We start from the raw sequence: 25,073 nt of genomic DNA, 5'->3' as shown, positions 1-25,073 counted from the left end.
ACTCAAACCACCCTGTTTCATCCCTTACTTTTATAATGTATGCTTCATCATAGAAATAACCATCACCTTCTTAACCTCAGAGAGACATAATCCAACTTGCAGCTTACTTGGATGAGCAACTATTTCCACTCAACAAAACATCAACCATATTCATCTTACCTCTCCATCTTGCATCAGAAACTCCTTCAACTGGGTACCTACAGTACTCTAGAAGCTGGCCACACCCACAGAGTGGGACTAAACGTAAAGAACTGAGGAAATGTTTGTCTTTGTGGAATGAGCACAGGACAACTGAGGGGTAAGCATTCAATTCTTCATTATGGAAGTTGCACTTTAAGTATGAGGGGTCTTGTAATATGCTAAATCAGTGTTTGTAACGATGAAGAGGTGGGTATTGTCAAGAGAACAGATGAGAAAGCATATTCATACATGGCTAGAGGCTGTAGTTTTAGTTGGCTTTAACTGGTGGAACAAAGTTTGAGACTAGTTTGAGAGGGTAGATGCTTAATGCTTGTCAAGTCATTTTGATGTGCATATGTTGCAGAAGTATGAAGCTGTAGCAAACTTTATTTTTCTAATTTGGGGCTGATGATTGATTATGAAGAGGTTTGGGTGGGAAGGGGCTAGTGGTCACAAAGAACTAAGTGTTGAGCATATTTTGATGAAATTAAACGATGTTATTTTTCAACCTTTGTACTGGTGATGAATGTCTGCTGTCGTTACGCAGCAAGCGATTATTCTAAGCATTTTAATTTGTGTGGTTTGCAGGTTCGTTGTATTTGCTTTGGATATGATGGAGGTAGTTTAGGGCAAAACAGATGAAACGTTCGCACATGGTCTCTGGGATACGGTTTATTATCCAAATCTGTTTCAAGTGTGCTGAGGAGCATCAATCTTTTATAGGTATCACATACAGCAATTGTAACGTTCTTTTCCAACATTACATAAATCCAAATGTCTTCAGATAACTTACCAATAACAATACCAGTGTCAGAAAAGTAAAAAAAGAATACCACAATACTATAAAAAAATCTGCAAAGTTCGACTTATCCAAAACTGAATATAATCATGCATTTCCATTTCAAAAGTTCATGCAACGCTTACAAAGTAATAAATCTCCATACCTAATCAGTTTACCAGGAGCTGAGGCTTTTCGAGGTGATGCATTGACAGCTGTGTTGACTCGAGTTGGTCTTGATGAGGTATTTCTTATGGATCGAGTAGGTTGCACTGATGAGACTGGAGTAGTAGGAGCACGCAACACCTTGGTACCCTGTGCTTTTGGAGTGAATGGCCCAGATGTATGTACCTGGTTGACTGGAGTGCTGATACCTCCACTGGTACTAGTGCTCCCTCCTCCCCTGTGAAACCATCATGTAATAATGACATATTTCATGATAACTATATGATGTTTCAAATGAAGTCAAAACAATCTTTATCTAAATCTATGGAGGCATTTCCTTTATAAGTAGGGTTACTAAGGTATATACCTATCCAACACTTTAACAAAAGACGAGTCATTCAGTCTCCTCTTTCCCATCCTTAGAATTACTGACAGCCTATCAAGCGTTAAACACTCAACAAAAGCACTGCAACTATTTGTTTAATACCTCTGTTCATAAGTCAGGCTGTCAATGAAGTAAATCAAACTCCATTTATCAGCACTGTACAACTGCCTGATGTTTCACCACAAGTTTAAAATAAAGCCACATATACAATGATGCCAATGAGCTTATTAATTTACAAAATTTAATATTCCTGAATTATAGCACTTGCAAAAATGTGTCCAACGCCACACATACAGGGCCTCTGTGGTATAGTGGTTACGTGTTAACGACCATGAATCAGCACGGAGCAGCCTGTGGTCACATCAACATAGTTCAAATCCTAGGTATAACAGTTGGCCTGCATCTCAAGGGTGGTCAGTAAAATGGTACCTATCTTAGGCTGGTGTGTGTGTGTGTGTGTTTGTGCAAGAAGATATAATGCTTATACACAACGTTCGAAGACAGGCCTATACAAGTAACCACATACTGTCCAGGATAGCCTATAAGTAGTGCAGGGACATTCAAATATGGACTGAAGTATCTAATTACGAACTTGTAACTTTAAGGAAGAGAACGTTTCAGGCATTTTTGACTTTTTAAAACACACATACCATTTTTGAAAGTGTTAATTTAGTATCAGCATTGTCCAGTCTGCTTTACATATGTTCACCTTTCTTGCCTTGATGAAACAGAATAGGAATGCAAGACTGATCCTTCAATAAAAAAAATCCTTGCTTGGCACCTTGTCCCTAGTTTAAAAAAAAAAAATATATATATATATATTTTTTTCTTTTTCTTTTAAACTATTCGCCATTTCCCGCGTTAGCGAGGTAGCGTTAAGAACAGAGGACTGGGGCCTTTTTTGGAATATCCTCACCTGGCCCCCTCTGTTCCTTCTTTTGGAAAATTAAAAAAAAAGAAAAAAAAAAAAAAGAGGGGAGGATTTTCAGCCCCCCACTCCCTCCCCTTTTAGTCGCCTTCTACGACACGCAGGGAATACGTGGGAAGTATTCTTAATCCCCTATCCCCAGGGATAATATATATATATATATATATATATATATATATATATATATATATATATATATATATATATATATATACAAGCATGAGTTTCCAGCTTCGTTCCTACTCCTGTTGACTGCCTTCTGTGATACAGATACGTGAGGCATTTTTCAATCCCTTCATCCCCAAGGAAAATTAACAGTTCTAAAGACCTACAGTTCTTTTTTATAATACGTTTGTCAAAGGAGCAAACAATAACCATTCACGGAAAGATGTCTTTTAGGAATATATGTTAAAGATCATAACAACATTCGTTTGAATTTTTTTAATGCCCTAGGTTTAAGATTTCAACCAAAATAATCTGAAAGCCTTTACCATAATTTTAAAGTGAATTTTTAACTGTGCAAACAAAGAATATACACACTTAACATGACCTGTGCAAACCATGATTTAGACAGAAGAAACGATGAGACGTAAGTTGTGGTCATGAAAAAAGACTACTCTATACAAATAATAAGACAGTGGACTACTACTGTCAATAGTTAGTGTCTTCATATTGACTGAAATTGTTTTATAGAAGAATACATCTAAAAACTTTTCAAATGACCCATACTTACCTGGGAGTGAGCATTAGAGGTGTACGGGGATTCATGCTGGGAGAGCGACGACACCGCTGGGAGAGAGGTGACAACGCCCGCAGGCGGTCCAAATCTCGGTGTGGGGCCTGTATTCAAGGAAAGTTTTATCAAAAATGGATATACATATTCAGATCTAAAAACACTCACTATTTGCAAAACACTGCACATTTTCAAAATGAATATCTTTAATACCAGCAATTATTCTAAATCATTTTCATTTTAACTATCTCTTTATATAATGCAGCAATCAATCAGTCTCTAAATCCAAAGTGGCTACTTTACCAATGTAACATTGGCTGTTGATGCATTCTATTTCTGCACACAAATCTGATGGAAGACAAAAAAACACCTATCTCCAGTGTGGAGAATACAAAAGGCATATTTACAATTCTGTAGTACATTTTCTTAATCATATTCCTTTTGTGTCCACTACAGAGGAAAACTGTGGCTGGAAATTTATCATTGCTTGACCAACCTCTACACAAATCATTCTGGCCAGTAAAGGTTTTACTATACTCTAGAAATGCTGAGCAGTATTTTGATGAATTTGGAAAAAATCTCGATGACAAATTCAGAATGCTGTTATGTACATTAAACAACCTACACATGAAAAAATATTTATGTAAATCTTGATGAACTTTTTGCAGTTTGCACAATTTAGTTGGTAGCACAGTAAAGATGGCTATCTCCAAATTTTGATTTACAAGGTCACCCTATCAAAACAACATCCATTTATAGGAAGAGGCCCAACTATGATATAAGCAAATAACATTCATTAGCCCTCCCAATACCTATTTTCAGTTCTCATGCAAGAAAACATGAGACTCTCTTAGGACTATCAAACAGACTGGTACATGGTTGTATTATATACCAATAACACTGAAGTAAAAAGATATACATTCAATAACCAGACTAAAAGCTTGCAAAAGTCTCCCACATTACATAAACGAGATAAAATCAGTCATGCATAGAGAAACAAATTTCAAAATCATGTGAAAAAATAAAAGACCACCATATCACTTTTGTTTTTACTAGCAATCAAAGATTACTTTATTGGATATCAAGAAAACACTGAAAACATCAATGTGCATACAAAGGTGCCAAGCAAACTGTCAGTAGATTCTGGCTTAGCACAGGTAGCTTCCAATATACCACAGGAGGTTTTGAAATTATTCAACAATCTAAACGCAGTTTTATTCTTAAGAAATTTTTCTACATTTTAAATCCAGTATTTTCAATTATCATACATAAATGCAGCAATTTTGGAAAACTAAATGTTATCAGTACAGGTCAGAAGTTATCATCAAAGTAAGAAAAAAGTTACTTTAGCATCACGTAATTTCTGGATGAAAAATGGAATCAATGCATTCCTTAAACTTACGATAGTTAAGGATTGAACTGGTGTACTCATGCAAGGTTATTCTCACAAATTGGGACCCAGAGAAGGAAATTGTAGTGTTTTACTTTCATTTCACCTTAAAATTAAAGTCTACATTTATATAAACTAGATTACGTTATGCAAAGGTATGATGAGTTGGTATGATTAGGTTGGTTAACATTACATCAGGGTCTCAAATATTTCTATCCTGCACTTTACCTTTCCTTCATCTTACTCTTGGGCAGGCAACTGTTACAATACATCATCTCCGATCCTTTAAATCAACTATTCAATTATTCGTAAGATATGGAGTCATATCACTCGTCCACATCCATCGGGAAATAGCGTTGCCGCACTTAAGTATTACTGTACCAAATAATGTTCCTTAAGTCAATCTGAAGACATATCGCATATCAGTACGAGAGTGCTAACTATGCTGTTAAGAGTGTATTAAGAACGTCAGGTATAAGGTCGAGCCTTGTGGTACGGAACATATACCAACCACGGGTTTCGTTCACCATCCATAACACTGATATACCTAAGACTTACATAGAATATAAATGCACGGCCATAACTTATACAAATCATGAAGAAATTATGGATACACCGCCCAGGTGTCAGCAGCAACTGATAATGCATGGCTCAGCCCTTCGGAGATGTAAACAAATCCACGGTCTGACGTGGTACTTATCTTATCTCGTGCTTCTGAGTCCGAGTGTACATAACAGATTACATTACTCGCTCCAATATCGCGGAAGGGCTCAAGCGTTATCACTGTAATTATTACAGACCTTATCCAAGTTCAATAACGACATAATCACTGCAAAACTTACCCGCGGGGGGCCCATCCTCCTTTCACTTTCCTGAGATAATTTAAATATAGTTGAGCGACGCGCCAAGAGATGGCGTGCGCGGCCGCCCAGCTGATGCTGGTGACTGTTGTCAACCTAGATGTCTGATGCCGAAATTAAAGCACTCTCAACCACAATGTTATAAAAACGTTTAAATCACCAGAATTTCGCGGAAGAAATCTAATCCTCAGAATAGGAAGATAAACAAATAATAAAAGAAAATGGAATAAGTATTTCAAATAATCTTCACTAGAAATCTGTTACATACAAGCAACTGCAAGCTTGGGAAAATACAGTGTGCCTTTTGTTGCAAGAAGTTTAATTAACACGCTAGTAAATAGTAAATATTATTTTGACGTTCACCTAATCTGAATATGGTAACTTCCTTCAATTACTCTGGCAATGAATTTAATTTATCAATCTATTTCATCACCATATAAATCCAACTGATGACAACTTAAAAACTAGTATAACGATCATGGAAACATGGTTGATGTCTCACTCCTCTAACGCATGATTTCCAAACCTACTATTTACTTCAATATAATATTTTTAGAACTCAGGAAACCACTACCAAAATATCATTATGCAAAAACTGAAAACTACATTCCTCTTTTTTCTGTTTACTGTGCATATGAATTCCCCTTTTTTCTTTTCAGAATATCGTTTATAATAAAAGTATTTTTCCATGCAAGTTCTGTTACAGTTACAATACTAAATGGTTATAAGAGCCAGATGAGATAACGATGGGTTTCCTATACATTACGAAAGAATCGAAATCCCAACGGCAGTAGGAGCGGCCAGCCTGCATGACACGTCTTGTAGTAAGAGCGACGCTGGATGCTGACGCTAACTGCCCCCGTCAGCCGCTGACTTACCAGTGTATATCACGTGTGTCAGCAAATAATAAAGACGATCTCGAGCTCAAGTTTATCAAATGATGACAAAGTAAAGAGACACATATCAGAGATTAACTTACTGGAAGTATAAGTTGGTTGGAGTTGTCGGAAAATAGGTTTTGTGTTTAAAATCTTACTTGTGAGTTCGGCGTAACAGTTTTACACGCTCAACTGCTCCATCCCCTGGCAAACACAACACAGACAAAACATAAACATGTTCACAATTTCATGACTCGACAAACACTAAACAATTGCCCCCAACCCCAGTCTAGAGCTCCAAGTCCATCAGGAATGCATGCATTCATCTGAAATTATACTTCCTTCACAAGTACGACTGAAACTTCCTCGTCTGCACTTTGGGAACCAGCCATCTCTGCTGGAACATGAATTCATCATATCACAAGACCCTCACGCCTAACTTCCACACTGCACACTGAACGCCAAGTACTCATCTCCCATGTATTTACCCTACTGACACACACACACACACACACACACACACACACACACACACACGCTGTGAAACTTCATGACTTATGGTTCAGGCTGGGGGACGATGGAGGCTTTCTGGGCGTTGCGGGAGACCTGGTCATACTGGCTCCTGGAGCAGAAATGGGTGTGATTACTGTGTGTCTCACGGAGGAAGAGTTTAAATTTGTGTTACTTAGTGTGTGTGTGTGTGTGAGAGAGAGAGAGAGAGAGAGAGAGAGAGAGAGAGAGAGAGAGAGAGAGAGAGAGAGAAGAAGTAGTAGTAGTAGTAGTAGTAGTAGTAGTAGTAGTACTAGTAATGCATGACAAACCAGGCCAAGCGACCTGTTATTAACGACCAGACTGGCGGACACCAGACTGGATGACATGAATATGGCAGCACAGGGGCTGCCAACACAGATGTCATGACTAAACCACCTAATAACCTTTGTGTTCAGCTGGCGCACCACACCATACCCTGCTGCTGCCACTCCTGCAACAGAGAGGCGGGTCCTGAGGCTGCGAGCTGAGGAAGAACTGTGATATATAAACATAACTGAGTTAATGTCTGCTGAGGCTATTCACCTTCCTGCTAAGTTTATATTACACCACAATTTTGAGGTTAGTGTCTGCCTGTATGGAGTCACCAGAGACGACCCTCAGACCCGCTACAGTAAGGATCATCCTCACTGTCAGCCTTCCTAAGCTGACAGTGAACAAGAGAAGGTATCGGCTGGACCCTGACCGGTAGGGCCACGTTCTGGGAAGCGCTCCGTAAACTTCAACGACTTCTGGCCCAGCCCTTGGGTCGTTAATTCATTCTCCCTCCCTCCCTCCCACACACACACACACACACACACACACAGCTAAAGCCAGGTGACCAATTATCGACCAGCCCAAGAGGAGCATGTACACCTGGGTTAGGTATAGGCCAACTGCCACGCCTAGGATTCGAATCATTGGGGGTTCGACCTTGGGCTGGCCCGTGCTGACTCATAGTCAGTAACGCCTACACTCCACCTGGCCCTTCCTCGGGAAGTGTTGGCCTCGGTCTCAGATTTGGCTCATCATCATTGCTGTTCCAGGTTTCCTCACGTCTAATGTTTGCTTTTGGGTCGACTTATGAACTAATTTAACATTCTATTATCTAGCATGTAGGTCACAAGTTATTGTTCTATCTGTTTAGGTCAGTGCTGGTGGAATGATGGGAAGAAACACAAACATTTTACTAAAAAACATTTCTTATTCCGTATGTTTACACTTGAGTCCTTACTCATCTAATACTGTTACATAACATTTTCCTGGGAAACTGTCCTCAGGGACTGCCATATTCCAGTGTGTGTGTGTGTGTGTGTGTGTGTGTGTGTGTGTGTGTGTGTAAGCAAATAATGAAGCAAAGATATGGTGGCACTTACACACATGGTTAGGAGACGATGCAACACGAGTGTAAAACTCTCTCCTCTTGACACACAAACAGTGAGCCAATGATCAGGTAATTGGCTGTCGTACATCTCCGTAACATCCATGATTACTCCTTCATAAGACTAAAGACAACCCGTGCATGACAACTATACCCTCACACCATCACAACAGCCATGCGGGCCCACCACGCAACAGTCCCGCACACCACCCATGCAGGAGATCACTGGAGGGAGGTGGCAGTGGTCTGGTATAATTAGCATCACACTGCTTGTGATGACCAGTGAGGCTCGACCATTAGCTGGGTCCATGTTATCTAGACACTAATGCCGCCGTGTTGATTGGCACTGTCTGACGCCTGGCTGCTTCTGCAATGCTCGAGGGGCGTCTTCTTCCAGCATTACCAGCCCGCCTGCCTGCCTGCCGGGCTGGTTGGCCACACTCAATCTCAATTTTTTAGCTTCATTCTTAGTCTTATTTCCCTTAGAAAATACGTCTACGTTCTCTCTCTCTCTCTCTCTCTCTCTCTCTCTCTCTCTCTCTCTCTCTCTCTCTCTCTCTCTCTCTCTTTTACGATTAGCTAACCCGTTACTGACTTCCCAGTTCTGTAATATCTCTAATCTATCAGCTGTGTATTTTCAATCGAATGGCTGCTTAAGTTTACTAAAGCGTTCTCTGTTCATAAATTCATCATCTATACATAAACACATTTCATATCCTGGTATGCGATTCCTTTTTTAACTCGAAATGGCACGGCGAAGGGCGTGTCTCAATGAGGTGATGTTGGCTAAAAAAGAACAGCTCCTCTGGTATGTGTAAACCCAACGTTAGAAGAGAACAAGTTATAGGAACAAGTAAAGACTAAAAGAATTCACAGTCTTGCTGTGCGAGGCAAGGAGCAGGTATTATAATAGCCAGTCTTCGTGTAGCTGGTCATCACACAGGAACAATCAGAAGAAGCGCAGCTTTAAATACAAGACAGTTACAACACAGTGTCCCCAGCATGTGCAATATGCTGGTATATACACACACACCATATTGAACTTCTGGTTAATTTAGTCAATCTATGACAAGATTCCATCGACGTTCGTCAGTTCACGTGAGGACAGGTGAGGTCCACTGAGGCTAAACCATACCAACCCACATGAGGACCTACAACCAGTACATAGGCAGTGGCATCAACCACCCGCCACTTTACCAACCATATGACGTCCTCGGTCGTCTGAACGTAACCCTCTAGTTATGACACGTTCACCTGTGGGGATGTTCCTTCAACAGCCGTACCCCACAACAGTGACAGCGTCAAATTCGAACGAAATATTCCCGAGTGACTGATTACAGAAACATTCTCACTCGTGATGTTACATTATCAACAGAATCCACTGGAAAAAACGGCACATGGTTCACATGTCGAGAGTTACTGACAACAACAGACCCTCAGAGAAAAGAATTTCTTCCAGATATCCCACGGAAATTTCCAGGGACCGACATGTTGTTGTCTACATTAAACAAAACGTTTTTCGTTAACATAACAATCCTGCAGGTCGCAACGGCCACAAAATTATACCTGTATTGCCAGACGTTGAGGCAGGCCCCACAGGCATCCACCTTGCTCAACCACGTATCTTATTGCCCAGCAGATGAACTCTGGCTGCCATCATTCTCAAGTTTCAGTGGCTTCTGCCTTGGAAGACACTATCAAAGTACTAAGTAACTCAAGTTTCTCCAGAAACTACTTCCAGTCATCATAAACCAGAGGCAAGGTACAGTGAGCGCAGTGATCTGTATATTGTTATTACGATTGCGTTTTGAGGTATGAGGAACCAGTGCATCTCGTGTGTTTCTCTGAATCAAATGAAGGAAAGGAATATGACCGACGATCGTCCGTCTTAAAACTAAATGCCGTCCCCACCTACCTGACTCACCACCTCTTACCTAGCGGTAGGGAAGACTCGTTCAACGAAGAGTAAGACTCGTGTAAAGGACAATTAACAGATGACACACAAAAGATGCTGTAACTATCTTGGTAATGAATCACAGAACCAGTGAGCACGTCGCCCGCCTCCACCACTCACACGGCTGTTATTGAAGGACATGAGAAAAACGCACATAAACATCTTACATACTAATGACCAAACAGATGTTATAAATTCCTTCCATCTGAGCAAATTCATTCCTGAATAAAACTCGTCTTAGCTCACAGTTAGTTTCGTCTACCCATCAGTTACATGACACTAATACAGCGTCTTACATCACGATGTCTGAAACAGGCGTCGCACCACAAACATAATATGTTTGTGTCTTTACTGTGGTTTGTTTACATATAGTGATGTTACCTTCCCTTGAAGCGTCCCAAGCTGGCGGCGCTGACGGTCATGCACCAATGTACTGACCAACATCACCCCCATCCCACATCTGCTTCACTCCACCTTACATCTTATCCATTCCACGATGAGGGGATACATTCACTTGTAATCCTCGCATTTCCAGATCTCTTGAGTGTTCAGATGCAAGTCACCGTGTTCCTGGCCAAGCCCCCAAGCCATTATCTAACTTCCTAACTCTACATCAGACATTTTACTCAAGTCCAAGTGATAAATTCAGTTCCAGGTCTCGTGTGATGCATAACGTCCACTGATTAAATGAAGTTCTCAGTTTCCCACTACACTGTGATGTATCGATCTCCAGGAACTGGATAATGTGTGCAGCTAACAATGCCTTCAATCCCAGCGTGCAAGTGAACTTCCGGCCCAAGGTGATGCAGTCCCACGCCCCAGTCAACTTGAGAACCTTCACTACCAGGCTGCAAGTGAAGTACTCCTCACAGGTAATGCAGTTAACACTACCTCCAACAGAAGTTCAGGGCCATTCACCCTTGCAGGAGGAGGCTGGTGTACCGTTCTGGTTGGGCAGGTTCGGGGAAGACCCACAGCAAGCAAGCGACGTTTACTGGGGTATGCAGGGGTCCATGCGGTCATCAGGGTCATCCCAACACCACTTACAGGTCACGAGGCGGCGTTCCTTCTCGAGGGGGAACTATGACTCACCTACTGCTCAACCACCAACACCTGGGAACATCCATCCACCATTGGCTGCCATCAGAAAGCAAGGACCACATCAAGACTGGGGATGGATCGGTTTTTCAACTCATTCTAAAACATTCTAAAACGACCAGCAGCAGCAGCAGAGGTGACGGAGAGTTAAGCCCTTGGGTCAAAATAGTCTGTCAGGCACACACAACATGACAATACCAAGCAAAGGAAAAACATAATGAAGAAAACAGGTATACATGTACGGGGAAACATGACACAACGCGGTAAAACATATGTATAAGCTCACGGAAAAACAGATAACACCAGAGAAAAACAAGACATTATAAAAACATAATTAATAGAACACAACACTTGCTTGAGGAAAGATGTAAACACGAGGAAGGAGCCAGGATCTGGACACAAACTTTGTTAACTTCTCACATCAAACACAAAACAACACATCTGACTGACACCCACTTACATGTGAAACATCATGTGCCTCTACTGCACGTGGCATCCAGATCTACACATGATACAGAGAGACGCAAGATATCAATCATACTGAAGGCCATAATCAATCTACGACACACAAGCACAAGCAATCACAATTATAATGTCCTGCACAGAACTCGGCCAGAACATGTCCAGAATGACAATGACCAGATGACGTCATCAGTTGCAGTCTGAAATAAATGTTGTGGACAACATGCACACGCATCCCCCCCCCCCCAACACTGATGCTTCTCACAACACCTCACACTCTCCTCCACCTGCACGAACCCGTCATGTCACCAACAATTAAGTAAATTATTCCATAAAGATTTTCGATTATCTTCCTCTCGTTGGGAAGCGTTCACATGACCTGCTCCAGCTCCACCTGATCCTAAAACGTTGGTAACCTTAGACCCAGTAATCAGACTCGGGCCAGGGCATCATGGCTGAGTAAAGAAACATTCCATTGCCTTCAAGAACAGACGCCATTCCATATACCCAACACACCCCATCATCTTCACCTTCTGACTTCAACAGAACAAGACTAAACACCACCCTCTCAAACCATCATTACTCGCCTCCAGGTAACAGTACCGTCACGCCGCTGATAATCACGTACAAATATATGTAACGTAATCATCTGGTAATCAGAAGATATGTAACGTAATCATCTGGTAATCAGACGATATGTAACGTAATCATCTGGTAATCAGACGATACAGTGGCGTCCCCCGTCTGGTACAGAGGGAGAGAAGGTTTGATTTCAATATTTTTTTTATAACCTATTTTCACCAGCAAGAAAACCCTCTCTATCATACGTGTGAAGGACCTGATATATTTTACTGACCTCGGAGCCTACAACATCTGCCACTGATCACTCACCATTACCCTCAGTCAACAATGTCTCACACATAAACCTTCAAGTCAGGTGATAACATGCCACAGTGCACGCCCGAGACCCGGCTATCATCTGGTAACTTTAAGTGAACCAATGATCATAAGAGATCAACCTTCTGATCATTAAGTTGATCATTACCTGCAACGATAATGTTGCCTCCGAAATATGTAAACACACACACACACACACACACACACATCAAGGAACCCAGGTGATTTCCTTCCAGACCGCTCAACGAAACGTCAATGACGTCGGTAAGATGATGGTGAACACTATCATGAGTAACCACCACCAGTGTCGACGTAGTGCCTCGCTAACACCACTCTTCTCTCACTGGCTATGTGTGATAGTGAGGAACATCATCAACATGGTCAAGTTACAAGGTATACACATTGTTCACAGAGAATAACCAGCAAACCATCAATGTGAACAAGGAAAATGTTTCTACTTGCGCTCGTCTGAACTCGTCTACTTGCATCAAAGAGGTCAAAAGCACCGACCAACCTGTCTTAACGGACCAGAATCTGGATCTAGCTCACCATTTTTATGCTTTTTGCTTCATAAACTCGACACGATTATGCAACGTCAGCGCTTATTACAAAGGTGCGCAACACGAGGTTTCCACATCAATAAAGCAACAGGGAAAAATGTATTTACACTGGTGGCAAAAGATGGTCTTGAAACGACTCTCATGCAACGATGGTGTTGAACGAACACGGCCAAGCGCTGCCCACACACACACACACACACACACACACACGTTCCGGGTCACAGGGCCTAGCTCGACAACATACTCCACCCTAACATGACCCACAAGTTAATCTACACAAATAAAATACGAAGCAACCAGTTGTCCAGGGGGGGGGGGGGTTTCTACCGATCAATATGATTTTATATCACACTTTTCAACCAATTTACTGTGGAGACATGGCCACGCAGCCCCCAGCACCAGCAGCAAGGTGCGCCCCGCCCATCATAACTCAATACCGGTGGGGCGGGACATTACGGGTGGGGCGGGACATGCCTGCTATTGACCACAGACGCCGCCCTCACCCACCCATCACGGGTCTATGCATCTCCACTAAGCACATCATCTCTACTAACAACTTCTAAATCCTCAGATTTCAAAACAATCCAACTTACTAACTCTTCCAATCTGACCTCAAAACATTACCCACTTGCTCGACGCCGCAACAACGTTTATCTGCTGCTCTTCCATAAATGATGCTTTGGTGTCTGCCTCCAAGAACTAGTCGGCTGGAAGAAAACATCATTAGTGAGATCAGGATTATAGTGTGGTCATTACCAACCCTAAGGGTGAGCCGATCTGCTGTCTTTCTTAACGACTTATGATCATCTCTTCACCTTCTCATGTCTTCCTTATCACATACAACCTTCTCTTTAAAAGAAAAAGTTTCAACCTCTTCCAAAACTCTTCTTCATCTCATCGTTCCTCCAAACATCGTACTAAACAAACAGATCAAACATCCAATATTTTGATATTTTGTTGACCCATCAGAGTGAACGAAGGAAATATGTGTGTACCTTCTTATGCTCTAGTTAAGGAACAAGACACCATACTATGCTCTACCATGGTATGGTACCCGGCACCATACCACAACACCAAGCACCAGCGTGGCACCACGCCCCGCCATACCACCCAACTCTCGCCTCACTCACCTCCCTAACCTTCACCCTACCCAAGTGCTGGGTCACCAACCGGTGCACCAGTGTACCTGGGTCACATCAGGCCACTAAGCATGACCACCAACCTCCCACTAAGGCAACCCAGACATACTGTCCCTGTCTCACGCGGTAGAACACCGCAACGCTGACGACCCAGCACTCCCAGGTCACATAATGCTCCCATTCCTCGCCATGAACCTACCATGGTCGACAGTCCGTTACACCAGGTCCCACGGCATGGTACATCCCATGTCCTGGACTTGCAGCAGCAGAAGCAGCAGCTGCCAGGGAACACCAGGCCAGTAAGCTGGAGGCCGGCCAAGGGACGCCCACACCCGCCCCGCTGATCCAGAACGTACTGCCAATCTGCCACAAGCTTGGGGCGGCGCCGTGCGGTATGTGGCGCTTCCCTCCAGCAGCATTTTAACTTGCTCCACTCCCTCGCCCTCCCGCCGGCCTGACGTCCCCCTACCCCGGCCATTCTGCAGCCCACGATCACCCGCCGCCCACGCCCGCCATCCCGCCCATTCATGACCACTTACATCGTCACTTCCTAAAACGCATTTTTCACATTCAACAGCTGAATGTTGGAAATTTACATTATATCAACAATCAAGAGAAATGACGAATATGTATGAAAATGAATGAATGAATATATATATATATATATATATATATATATATATATATATATATGGCAGAGGGCAGTCCAGCATCTGTCAACTCTACAATACAATCCTCTAGAACACCCAAACCCAATACTCCTCTGCAACAATCAAAGTGCATCACTGATGAAACCTTTCATGTCTGCTAATACCCAAGTCCAACGGGGCCACGATCTCTGGGTGAGTTAGAACCCACCACCACCATCCGATCCCCAGCCTACTCTGTGAACGCTTTAGATTTGACTGAGCTTAGGGCATGAACCATAGACTATCAACAGTGTGGTAATATGAGAACATCTACCACCCACTGCCTCGACAGCTTCCTAGACTCTGTCAACCGCAACCCAGAGAAACGCAAGACCCTTGTGGCTCTCACCTTCGTTAACTTCACCAAAGCTTTCGACCTAGTCAACCACAACCCAATCATCAACAAACCACACTAGGCTGCGGAGAAGTCTCACTGAACGGCTTGCAAACTTCCGCAGTGAGTGTGGTCAGGCTGTACCCTTCCAATGGCATCATCTTCATCTTTCTCATCCCTCAAGTGGACCTTTGTATTTTCATAACCTTACAAATGATGCTCTACGGACGCATCTGCTCGATCCTGGTATATCGACGACCCTGCCTTTGAAATCAGAGTTGACAACAGCTCACTTTACTACCTCGCCCTCTTAACACCCAGGACAACTTCCAGAACTGGACCAGCGCCAACCCCGTCATCACCAACCAAACTCACACTGTGGCTCTCCTTCCATGATTGCAACAGCTTACAACAACGCAGGTTCCACAGATATATGGCTAATGGAATTCAACCTGGCCGCAAGCAAATTGGTAATGGTACACAAAGAAGAGAGGCCAGATTATCATCATCTTGCTCGAGACAAATGTTACCTGAACACTAAAGACAACTATAAACTATAAACAACTGTTTCCTGGTCATTGTTAATACTGTATTCCAAACATATTACGTTACATACCATCAGTGCGATTACCCCACTTCAGCCGCATGGATCTGCTAAAGATGGTGTAGCGGTGGGCAATATAGAGCTGAGCTATATAGTGAGAAAGGCAGCCAAGGAACTCGCTCATGGGGTAAAAGAGAAGTACGACGAGACACTTGATAACAACATTGTTTCTGGTCTTCAGATCCACTCGACAATGTCGACATTTAAAAGTTAATAAAAAATTGAGTAATAAAATGCTGGAAGAAGAGAGCAAAGTAATCGGGGAAACAATGAAAAACGAGTGTTAAAAAAAGACCCGACTCCAGAGGTTAGTAAGAGGACCAAGCGTACGGCTTCCTCCCCTGAGGCAACAGGTAAACAAGCACACGGACAACATACATAAATATTGATACACATCCACACGCAGATCATTCAGGGTACCAGCACCGACGGCCACACATGGGAGCATCACTCGCCACTCGCTAAGAGTACATGGATGCTACTGGTGAAGGTTGTAAGATAAGCAACTGGAGGAGGTAGATGAGGAGACAGACGGTCAACCTCGAGAAAATTGAAGTTATAGCAGGAAAAGCGGCAAAGGAAACACGAAAAAGAAGAAATGCGGAAGGACGATAAAAAAGGAGAGATCCAACGTCAACTGTTGGTTCTGGAGTCTAAAGAGACAGAAAAGAGTGCCGGGCGACGCGTCGTTTTCCGACACTGGCTACTGTCACAGAGAACGGCGCGCCGGCCGGTCCGCAAGCTCTCCAGTCACTCGTAGGGTTTGCTTGTCTACTACCATCCCTTCCTCCCTTACTAAGTGCGACTCCAAAGTAAGGAGTTTGGATTCAGTACCACTAAATACTATAATGAAACCTCTGATCTTCTAATTTCAAGTGACAACTCTGGCCAAAAGCCGGAAAGGTGGCGCGCTCTACCAGCTTCGTAGTAAACAGTGATGGTGATTCCCAAGTATGAGAGTGAGGCGTGCAGAGATCACTCTCCCGCGCTCACGCTGCTTACTGCAAGTACAAAAATACGAACATAATTTCTGAATCAGTCGACGTTGTGTAACGCTGATGACAGTCACTTTCATTTGCTGTTTTTCATTTTCAGGTTCACTTCCCTATTTTCTTCCTCTTCCCAGAATTCTTACACACAAGAGACATACGTTACAACCAATGTTCTACGGCACCAAGATTCACTGTCTCACACAATCTGAAAAGGCGCGGAAAATATCACAGGTGTAAGTGGCATTCTGTTGGTGAAAATATGGAAAAATTATGAAACTTTGTACAACACAACTCTTATATGACACATACCAGGAGAGCCGTCTGAGGCACCACCTGAAGCGACTACACACGGCCAACGTCCGTCCACTGCACCGTGGCATCAATGAAGACTGACAACCTTGATGACTCAAAGGAGGACCCACAAACTTCACTGTCAATTACATCTATTTGTGGTCCTTTACAGACACTGAGATGTGTCTGCGTAGATATTCATATATTCAGAATACATCTTCAGAGCCTAAGTATCTTTTCGAACACTACACAAATATTCATGTACCCTTCACATAATTACAAGAGGTTAAATATTATGTTCCGATATATATATATATATATATATATATATATATATATATATATATATATATATATATATATATATATATATAATGAAACACTAGTAAAACATGGGGGAGAATGGGACATGAGATGCCCGTACAATACGTCTGAAAATGAACTACAGACGGTGTAAAGGACGCACAGATATCTGTGAGGGACCAAGTGGAGGAGACCCGGGCTGGGAATGGCTCCACGCGGGTTGGTGGCAAGCTGAGCGAGGTGGGTGAGGATGATGTGCCTCCTCTCCCAACCTCAGCCATGATCAGTGGATAATGAGGGGCGGTGGGAGGCTTTCACTTGGTGAGATCATTTGCTACGATTACAATCAGTGTCTTAACTACCGAACTGTGGAAGCCACGGCCACTTGAACCTCTATCAGACTTCGCCTGATACAGATGAACGATGGGGAGGAGGAAGTTATCACAGTTATACGACAATAACGAATGCACGACTACGGTGCAGCAGACACACAGACGCCCTAACCAACGACAGTGGGTGAGGCGCACGGAAGCAGGCACTGTGTACAGGGCGACGGAAGAGGCGGGTAGTGTGCTTGCCAGGCGGTACACGACTACGTTAAGGTAAGCCCTTCTGTACCACAGGAGATGATCTGAGTGTGCAGGATATATGGTACCTCCCGCGTCTGAAGTTTACCAGAGGGGGGTGGGGGGTATTCTAGGGAAAATAGGTTTTACGAATTTAATACCAACATAGAGAACGGCTACCATACCAATGAAGTCTTGAAATGTACAAATAACAGCGTCACTCTTCATGTCCAGATCTGAGGGACAGACTAGTAGTCTGGGAACAACATGTAAATATAATCGAATCATGATCACAAATGTTGAAGATAATAGGGAGGAGGCAACCATTTGAGTCGTGGCCCACGTATCTTTAACCTATTACTAGTAAATACTACACAAGGGACACCAAGGAAAGACTCCTGGATTTCTTTAAAATAAGCTGACAGTCCCCATTAACTAAGGTGTACCAAATCAGCCAGACTAAACGATAAACAACAAGACCAGAGCTACAGCATCAAACAGTCTAGTGAACCAAGCCCTCAGAGAGGCAGCGTGGTGGCTGGCCAAGATGCGGTGGTGGAAGACATCCCCATAACCATCGTGAGGTGCACATATGTGTAGGGTAACGTAACGACATAATAAAAGAGATTTTAGGAGTCATCACGACTATATACACATTCCATAATGCCCTACAAGTACGTCTGTAGGTTTTATGGAGGATCCTATCGATGTATATTCAGATTTAAACGCTATTCACAGTATCTACTCTGACACGAACACGCTGGAGACAGTAAGTACATCACCCATTCTGTGTCATAAACTTAAGCTGAACAACCCAGCAGCTATACCACATAAGGCAGCCACTCCCACCCAACTCCAAGCTGCCCAAAACACTGACAAGTAAACTAAGATGGAATAATCGTTTTGGTAACCTTGGACGTGACTGTGCAAACTGAGCCTGACAAAGGTGAGGTAAGACGCGTCTGCCTGACCCAAGACCAGTCTGGTCATTGGTCATGTGCAACACGACCCTGCTTGCAGTGTGCACTGTGGAAATAGTGAGTCCTCCATCCCAGGGAAGGGTAGGTGGTCTCCTCAGGGGAACTTCGCGTCCTTACCCATATGGCGAACTGCAAAATTAATCCCTATAAAAAAAGCCTGTCTTGCTACTGATCCAACCAATGAAAATGGGAATGAATTTACTGACAACAGATATAGTGGTCCATCCCATCCTGGCCTGATACGTGGCTCCGAGGTGGCGCAGGTTCAGTAGGTGGCTTGTGAACATTTGTCATCATGACAGTGTCATTCTAAGGTCACCTACGTCACGATGACAACACAAACATCCGTGTCACTCCTCCTGACACGGTTACATGCTTCATCATCTGACCAGCTGGTTGGTCTAACATTGTAAATGTTCACAAATTAATTTCATCGTTTTGTTTACCGGGTTTTGAAGACAAAGTGTGATCTCAGTGTTACTCCATCATCCTGTCTGCTGATATCAGTTTCTTCGTAAACTTTCTTGTCCACTGTACTGCACACCCCAGACATCTCACCTTTGGGACACTGGTGCACATTAGGTCGGTAATATATATATATATATATATATATATATATATATATTTTTTTTTTTTTTTTTTTTTTTATACTTTGTCGCTGTCTCCCGCGTTTGCAAGGTAGCGCAAGGAAACAGACGAAAGAAATGGCCCAACCCCCCCCCCCCCATACACATGTACATACACACGTCCACACACGCAAATATACATACCTACACAGCTTTCCATGGTTTACCCCAGACGCTTCACATGCCTTGCTTCAATCCACTGACAGCACGTCAACCCCTGTATACCACATGACTCCAATTCACTCTATTTCTTGCCCTCCTTTCACCCTCCTGCATGTTCAGGCCCCGATCACACAAAATCTTTTTCACTCCATCTTTCCACCTCCAATTTGGTCTCCCTCTTCTCCTCGTTCCCTCCACCTCCGACACATATATCCTCTTGGTCAATCTCTCCTCACTCATTCTCTCCATGTGCCCAAACCATTTCAAAACACCCTCTTCTGCTCTCTCAACCACGCTCTTTTTATTTCCACACATCTCTCTTACCCTTACGTTACTTACTCGATCAAACCACCTCACACCACACATTGTCCTCAAACATCTCATTTCCAGCACATCCATCCTCCTGCGCACATCTCTATCCATAGCCCACGCCTCGCAACCATACAACATTGTTGGAACCACTATTCCCTCAAACATACCCATTTTTGCTTTCCGAGATAATGTTCTCGACTTCCACACATTTTTCAAGGCTCCCAAAATTTTCGCCCCCTCCCCCACCCTATGATCCACTTCCGCTTCCATGGTTCCATCCGCTGACAGATCCACTCCCAGATATCTAAAACACTTCACTTCCTCCAGTTTTTCTCCATTCAAACTCACCTCCCAATTGACTTGACCCTCACCCCTACTGTACCTAATAACCTTGCTCTTATTCACATTTACTCTCAACTTTCTTCTTCCACACACTTTACCAAACTCAGTCACCAGCTTCTGCAGTTTCTCACATGAATCAGCCACCAGCGCTGTATCATCAGCGAACAACAACTGACTCACTTCCCAAGCTCTCTCATCCCCAACAGACTTCATACTTGCCCCTCTTTCCAGGACTCTTGCATTTACCTCCCTTACAACCCCATCCATAAACAAATTAAACAACCATGGAGACATCACACACCCCTGCCGCAAACCTACATTCACTGAGAACCAATCACTTTCCTCTCTTCCTACACGTACACATGCCTTACATCCTCGATAAAAACTTTTCACTGCTTCTAACAACTTGCCTCCCACACCATATATTCTTAATACCTTCCACAGAGCATCTCTATCAACTCTATCATATGCCTTCTCCAGATCCATAAATGCTACATACAAATCCATTTGCTTTTCTAAGTATTTCTCACATACATTCTTCAAAGCAAACATCTGATCCACACATCCTCTACCATGTGTGTGTGTGTGTGTGTGTGTGTGTGTGTGTGTGTGTGCGTGTGTGTCTGTGTGTCTGTGTGTGAGGTCAGGCTGTGGTACCCCATCTGACCAGTCCCTTACCAACATTCTCCTAACATCAACTCAACAGTCTCATCTCCAGGTTCCCAGCCCCCAACTCGACCATTTGTGTAAGTTTGTGCCGGTATCAGCGGCTATTTATCATGCACCCTCGCTCATCCTGTGGGTGGCAACACACATGGATGACACAGCCACCTTTCCTTCCTCCTTCCTTTTTTTATAAAACGAGGTTAACTTTTCGCCAGCAGATCATAACCCCCTCCTCCTCACAAGGTTTCAGTCCTGTTCATTTCTGTTCCTCCGCCAGAGACTGGTGAGACTGCTAGAGGTGTGAAATACTCCCAGCTACCGAGATGTTCTGATTTTCACACTGCAGCTCTGTAGGTGGCTTGCTGGGCGAGTCTCCTGTCCACACCTACCAAGTGTACCCCGCCTACAGCCAACCCACATCAACAGTAAGCCCACACCCACAGCCAGCCCAAGCTGCCAACTTACCGGCAGCTAACGGACACCACAACCAACCAGGAGCCAGTATATCACTACAGTGAGCCCAACCATTCTCACAATGATCATAACAGTAGCCTACCTCTCACCCTTCTGCTGACGACCACAGTAACCAAGACAACCTCTCTCTCTCTCTCTCTCTCTCTCTCTCTCTCTCTCTCTCTCTCTCTCTCTCTCTCTCTCTCTCTCTCTCTCTCAAGTTTCTTGACCCAGTTTCAGATCTCGGGATGACCTACATTGCACGAGGAGGAGGCAAGATATTCCTGTGAACCACGCCCACTTCCTACGTCAGCCACAAACAACACCACCCACCCACCATCATCCAATCAAGGCACGCCCACCCCAACCCTCCGCATCACTTGAGAACAACCTTCGTCAGCCTCAGCCTACTACTGTGAGGTTGTATCTTCCTCAGACTACGCCCAACACCACCCCACGCCCACCATCACCACCAACAGCCAACGCCCAACGCTGCTCTCAACGCCTCCTGAAGCGGCTGACATTTACTGCAGTGAGGAGAGTGGACCAGGTGCTGGTCCTCCAGGGTGGCACCTGCCCACAGCTCCGGCCGCCACCTGTTCTTCCCTTGGGCTCACACTCTGGCGGGGAACCAAAACCTCTGATCATCCAGGCTGTTGGTTCACACCGTCAACAGGGGCAGGCAGGCAGGCAGGCAACCCTCCTCCTCATCATGCACCTCACAGGGACCCTGACATTTATTCTTTAAACTCTATTTGTTTTGCTTATTTTCGTCATTTCCTTCAAGGCCTCCTGGCTGGACGAGGTCACGTGTCCTGGACTGGAGACTGGGGGGTGGGGGGTGGAAGAAATCCCTTTTGAAAACAGTTACAGATGGGTAAGCGTAGGGTGTGGGCAGCTGGTGGACATGAGTAGGTGTAGGGTGTGGGCAGCTGGTGGACGTGGGTAGGTGTAGGGTGTGGGCAGGGAATGAAGACGGTAGGCATGGGATGTGGGCGACAGGACTCGGGCGTGCCCATCGTCAAGCTGTGCCCACAACACTTGCTTGTGACGCTCCCAGCGATGATGTCACCCTCCAGGTGTGGGAGGCAGGGACCTCGTCAGGCCAACAGGTATGTTGTCACATGTTACCACTGTTTCCCACACACACACACACACACTGCTCCATTCCCAACAACTGGCATAGACTTTGCCATCTCCTTTTCCAATTTGTCAAATAAAGAATAAAATGCTTAATAACAGGAGTTTGTGAGTGTCTCTTCTTTCCTTTTTGTGTGTTGTGGTACAAGAGGACAGAGCGACACACTGATCACAGACAGAGTATCAGGTTATAAATCATAATTTCCTTAAGCTTCCTCGTCTTACATGGACTGTGGAACAAATTCATATCTGTCTGTCCCTCTGTCTGTCTGTCTATCTACCTACCTCTCTGTGTATATCATCATTACTTTATTCTACATTTCTGAAGTGGATCAGGCACATACAGCTTCACAACTTTATTCACTAACATCCTACCTACATACCTACTGGCGTACCATCTTCACACACATAATGCTTCTACTGCAGCCGATGCCAACCATTTCTGTGACATCTGGTATATCACTCCCCTCACACTGCAACACCAGCCTCCTCCACAGTCTACGGTACGCCTCCTCCTTCAATTTTCTAATGTAAATCTTGACCAACCAGTCATGTGCCAGACCTTCTACGTGACCACATCATGCTTCAAGATTCATCCACCAGTTTTCTTGATTACAGCCTCGCACCACACTACCTCCCATCCTCACACCACATAACCTCCCATCCTCACACCACATAACCTCCCATCCTCACACCACATAACCTCCCATCCTCACACCACATAACCTCCCATCCTCACACCACATAACCTCCCATCCTCACACCACATAACCTCCCATCCTCACACCACATAACCTCCCATCCTCACACCACATAACCTTCCAACCTCACACCACATAACCTCCCATCCTCTCACCACATAACTTCCCATCCTCACACCACATAACCTCCCATCCTCACACCACATAACCTCCCATCCTCACACCACATAACCTCCCATTCTCACACCACATAACCTCCCATCCTCACACCACATAACCTCTCATCCTCACACCACATAACCTCCCATTCTCACACCACATAACCTCCCATCCTCACACCACATAACCTATTTATTTTGTCCTATCCTGACCTCTCTACATCTGGGCTTCATATCCATACATCATTCTTGGAAAAGTATTCCTGGTGCAATCTTGTTCCCACCTCTGGCTCCCCCTCCCGCACTACCGACCTTCCAGTGCATCTCTAACTATTTTCCCTTCATCATGATACCTTTACCTTTCCCATCCATTATCCTCCTCAGGTTCACTCCTATGTAAACCCGTATACAACATCCAGTTCTTCACCATCCAGACTTGTCTTTCACTGTAACTTTTCACACCTTTCAGAAACTCGCACATCATTCTAATATTACTCCATCTTCCTCCTCCTCCTCCTCCTGCTCCTCCACCTGTTACTTGCATCATCAAAGCGGCCCACCAGAGTCAGCCCACAACACATTATCTGCAGCAACGTACAATCTTTTCCTCCATGGTTAAGTATGGTACAGCTACCACACTCTCATCATCATACACAATACTTCATCCATTACAATAATATTAGATAACCATAATGACATCAGACAACCTTGACGTCCTCCCACATTCATTACAAACCACACACTCCGGCCACCGCTTCCTCTCACACATGCATTCCCGACATCATGAACGCTCTCGACAGCATTACCCACCATATATGCATCACGACTTCCAATATATTGTATATCATAGGTCGTTTCTAAATCCATATACGCTGTATATACATTTTCCTGTACAGCTTCCTCCATTACTTGTCTAAGTGCGCAAATCTGACCTATACGCCAACCTCCATTCCCGAACGCACCACGTACCTCACAAACACGAGGCTTTCCTTATAACAGAATCATTCATCATCATATCACACAGCTACGTAAAGCAGCCATGCCTCTATGATTTCCTACTATCACTTTACCCCCCCCCCCCCGCCACACACACACACACACACACACACACACACACACACACACACACACACACACACACACACACACACCAACACAGTGGAAGGACCACTACCCCAACACAACCTGACCATCCTTCCATGCTTCAAACTTAACCCTCGAGATGCACACATCACCAGTTTCGCCTTACTCCTCCCCCATCACCACTCCACCTCTATCCCCATCTCTTCCATACTTCATGAGCTTTACTGTCTTCTTCTTCCACGTCTCTCTGCTCAGACTGTAGAAAAGAAGCGTCTCTTTCACCATCATCCCTAGCGAGTTATCTATAATATCCTCCACATCTGTTACAAACTTCATCCTGTGTTACTCACGTTCT

At 44.0% G+C, this 25,073-nt stretch overlaps 1 protein-coding gene across 10 annotated transcripts in view; it reads right to left on the bottom strand.

Annotated features, from left to right (window-relative positions):
* The window catches only part of LOC139764378 (cytospin-A-like), a 394,738-nt gene that overhangs the window by 135,252 nt on the left and 234,413 nt on the right, over positions 1 to 25,073 (bottom strand). For 6 of the 10 annotated variants that reach the window (XM_071690936.1, XM_071690938.1, XM_071690939.1 and 3 more), the window contains 2 exons: positions 3,170 to 3,276; positions 1,125 to 1,361 (listed from right to left, as the gene is read on the bottom strand). In XM_071690936.1, the coding sequence (XP_071547037.1) occupies positions 1,125 to 1,361; positions 3,170 to 3,204 (272 nt within the window). In that variant the 5' untranslated portion in view covers positions 3,205 to 3,276. Of the gene's footprint in view, positions 1 to 1,124; positions 1,362 to 3,169; positions 3,280 to 5,401; positions 5,432 to 25,073 lie in introns of those variants that run through there. The other 4 variants (XM_071690941.1, XM_071690942.1, XM_071690933.1 and 1 more) reach the window with 2 other exon arrangements.

The sequence above is a fragment of the Panulirus ornatus genome, chromosome 49, assembly GCF_036320965.1.
Source record: "Panulirus ornatus isolate Po-2019 chromosome 49, ASM3632096v1, whole genome shotgun sequence".
Lineage (NCBI taxonomy): Eukaryota > Metazoa > Arthropoda > Malacostraca > Decapoda > Palinuridae > Panulirus > Panulirus ornatus.
The sequence above is the reverse complement of the archived record's forward strand: the minus strand, read 5'-3'. Positions and strand labels throughout refer to the sequence as shown.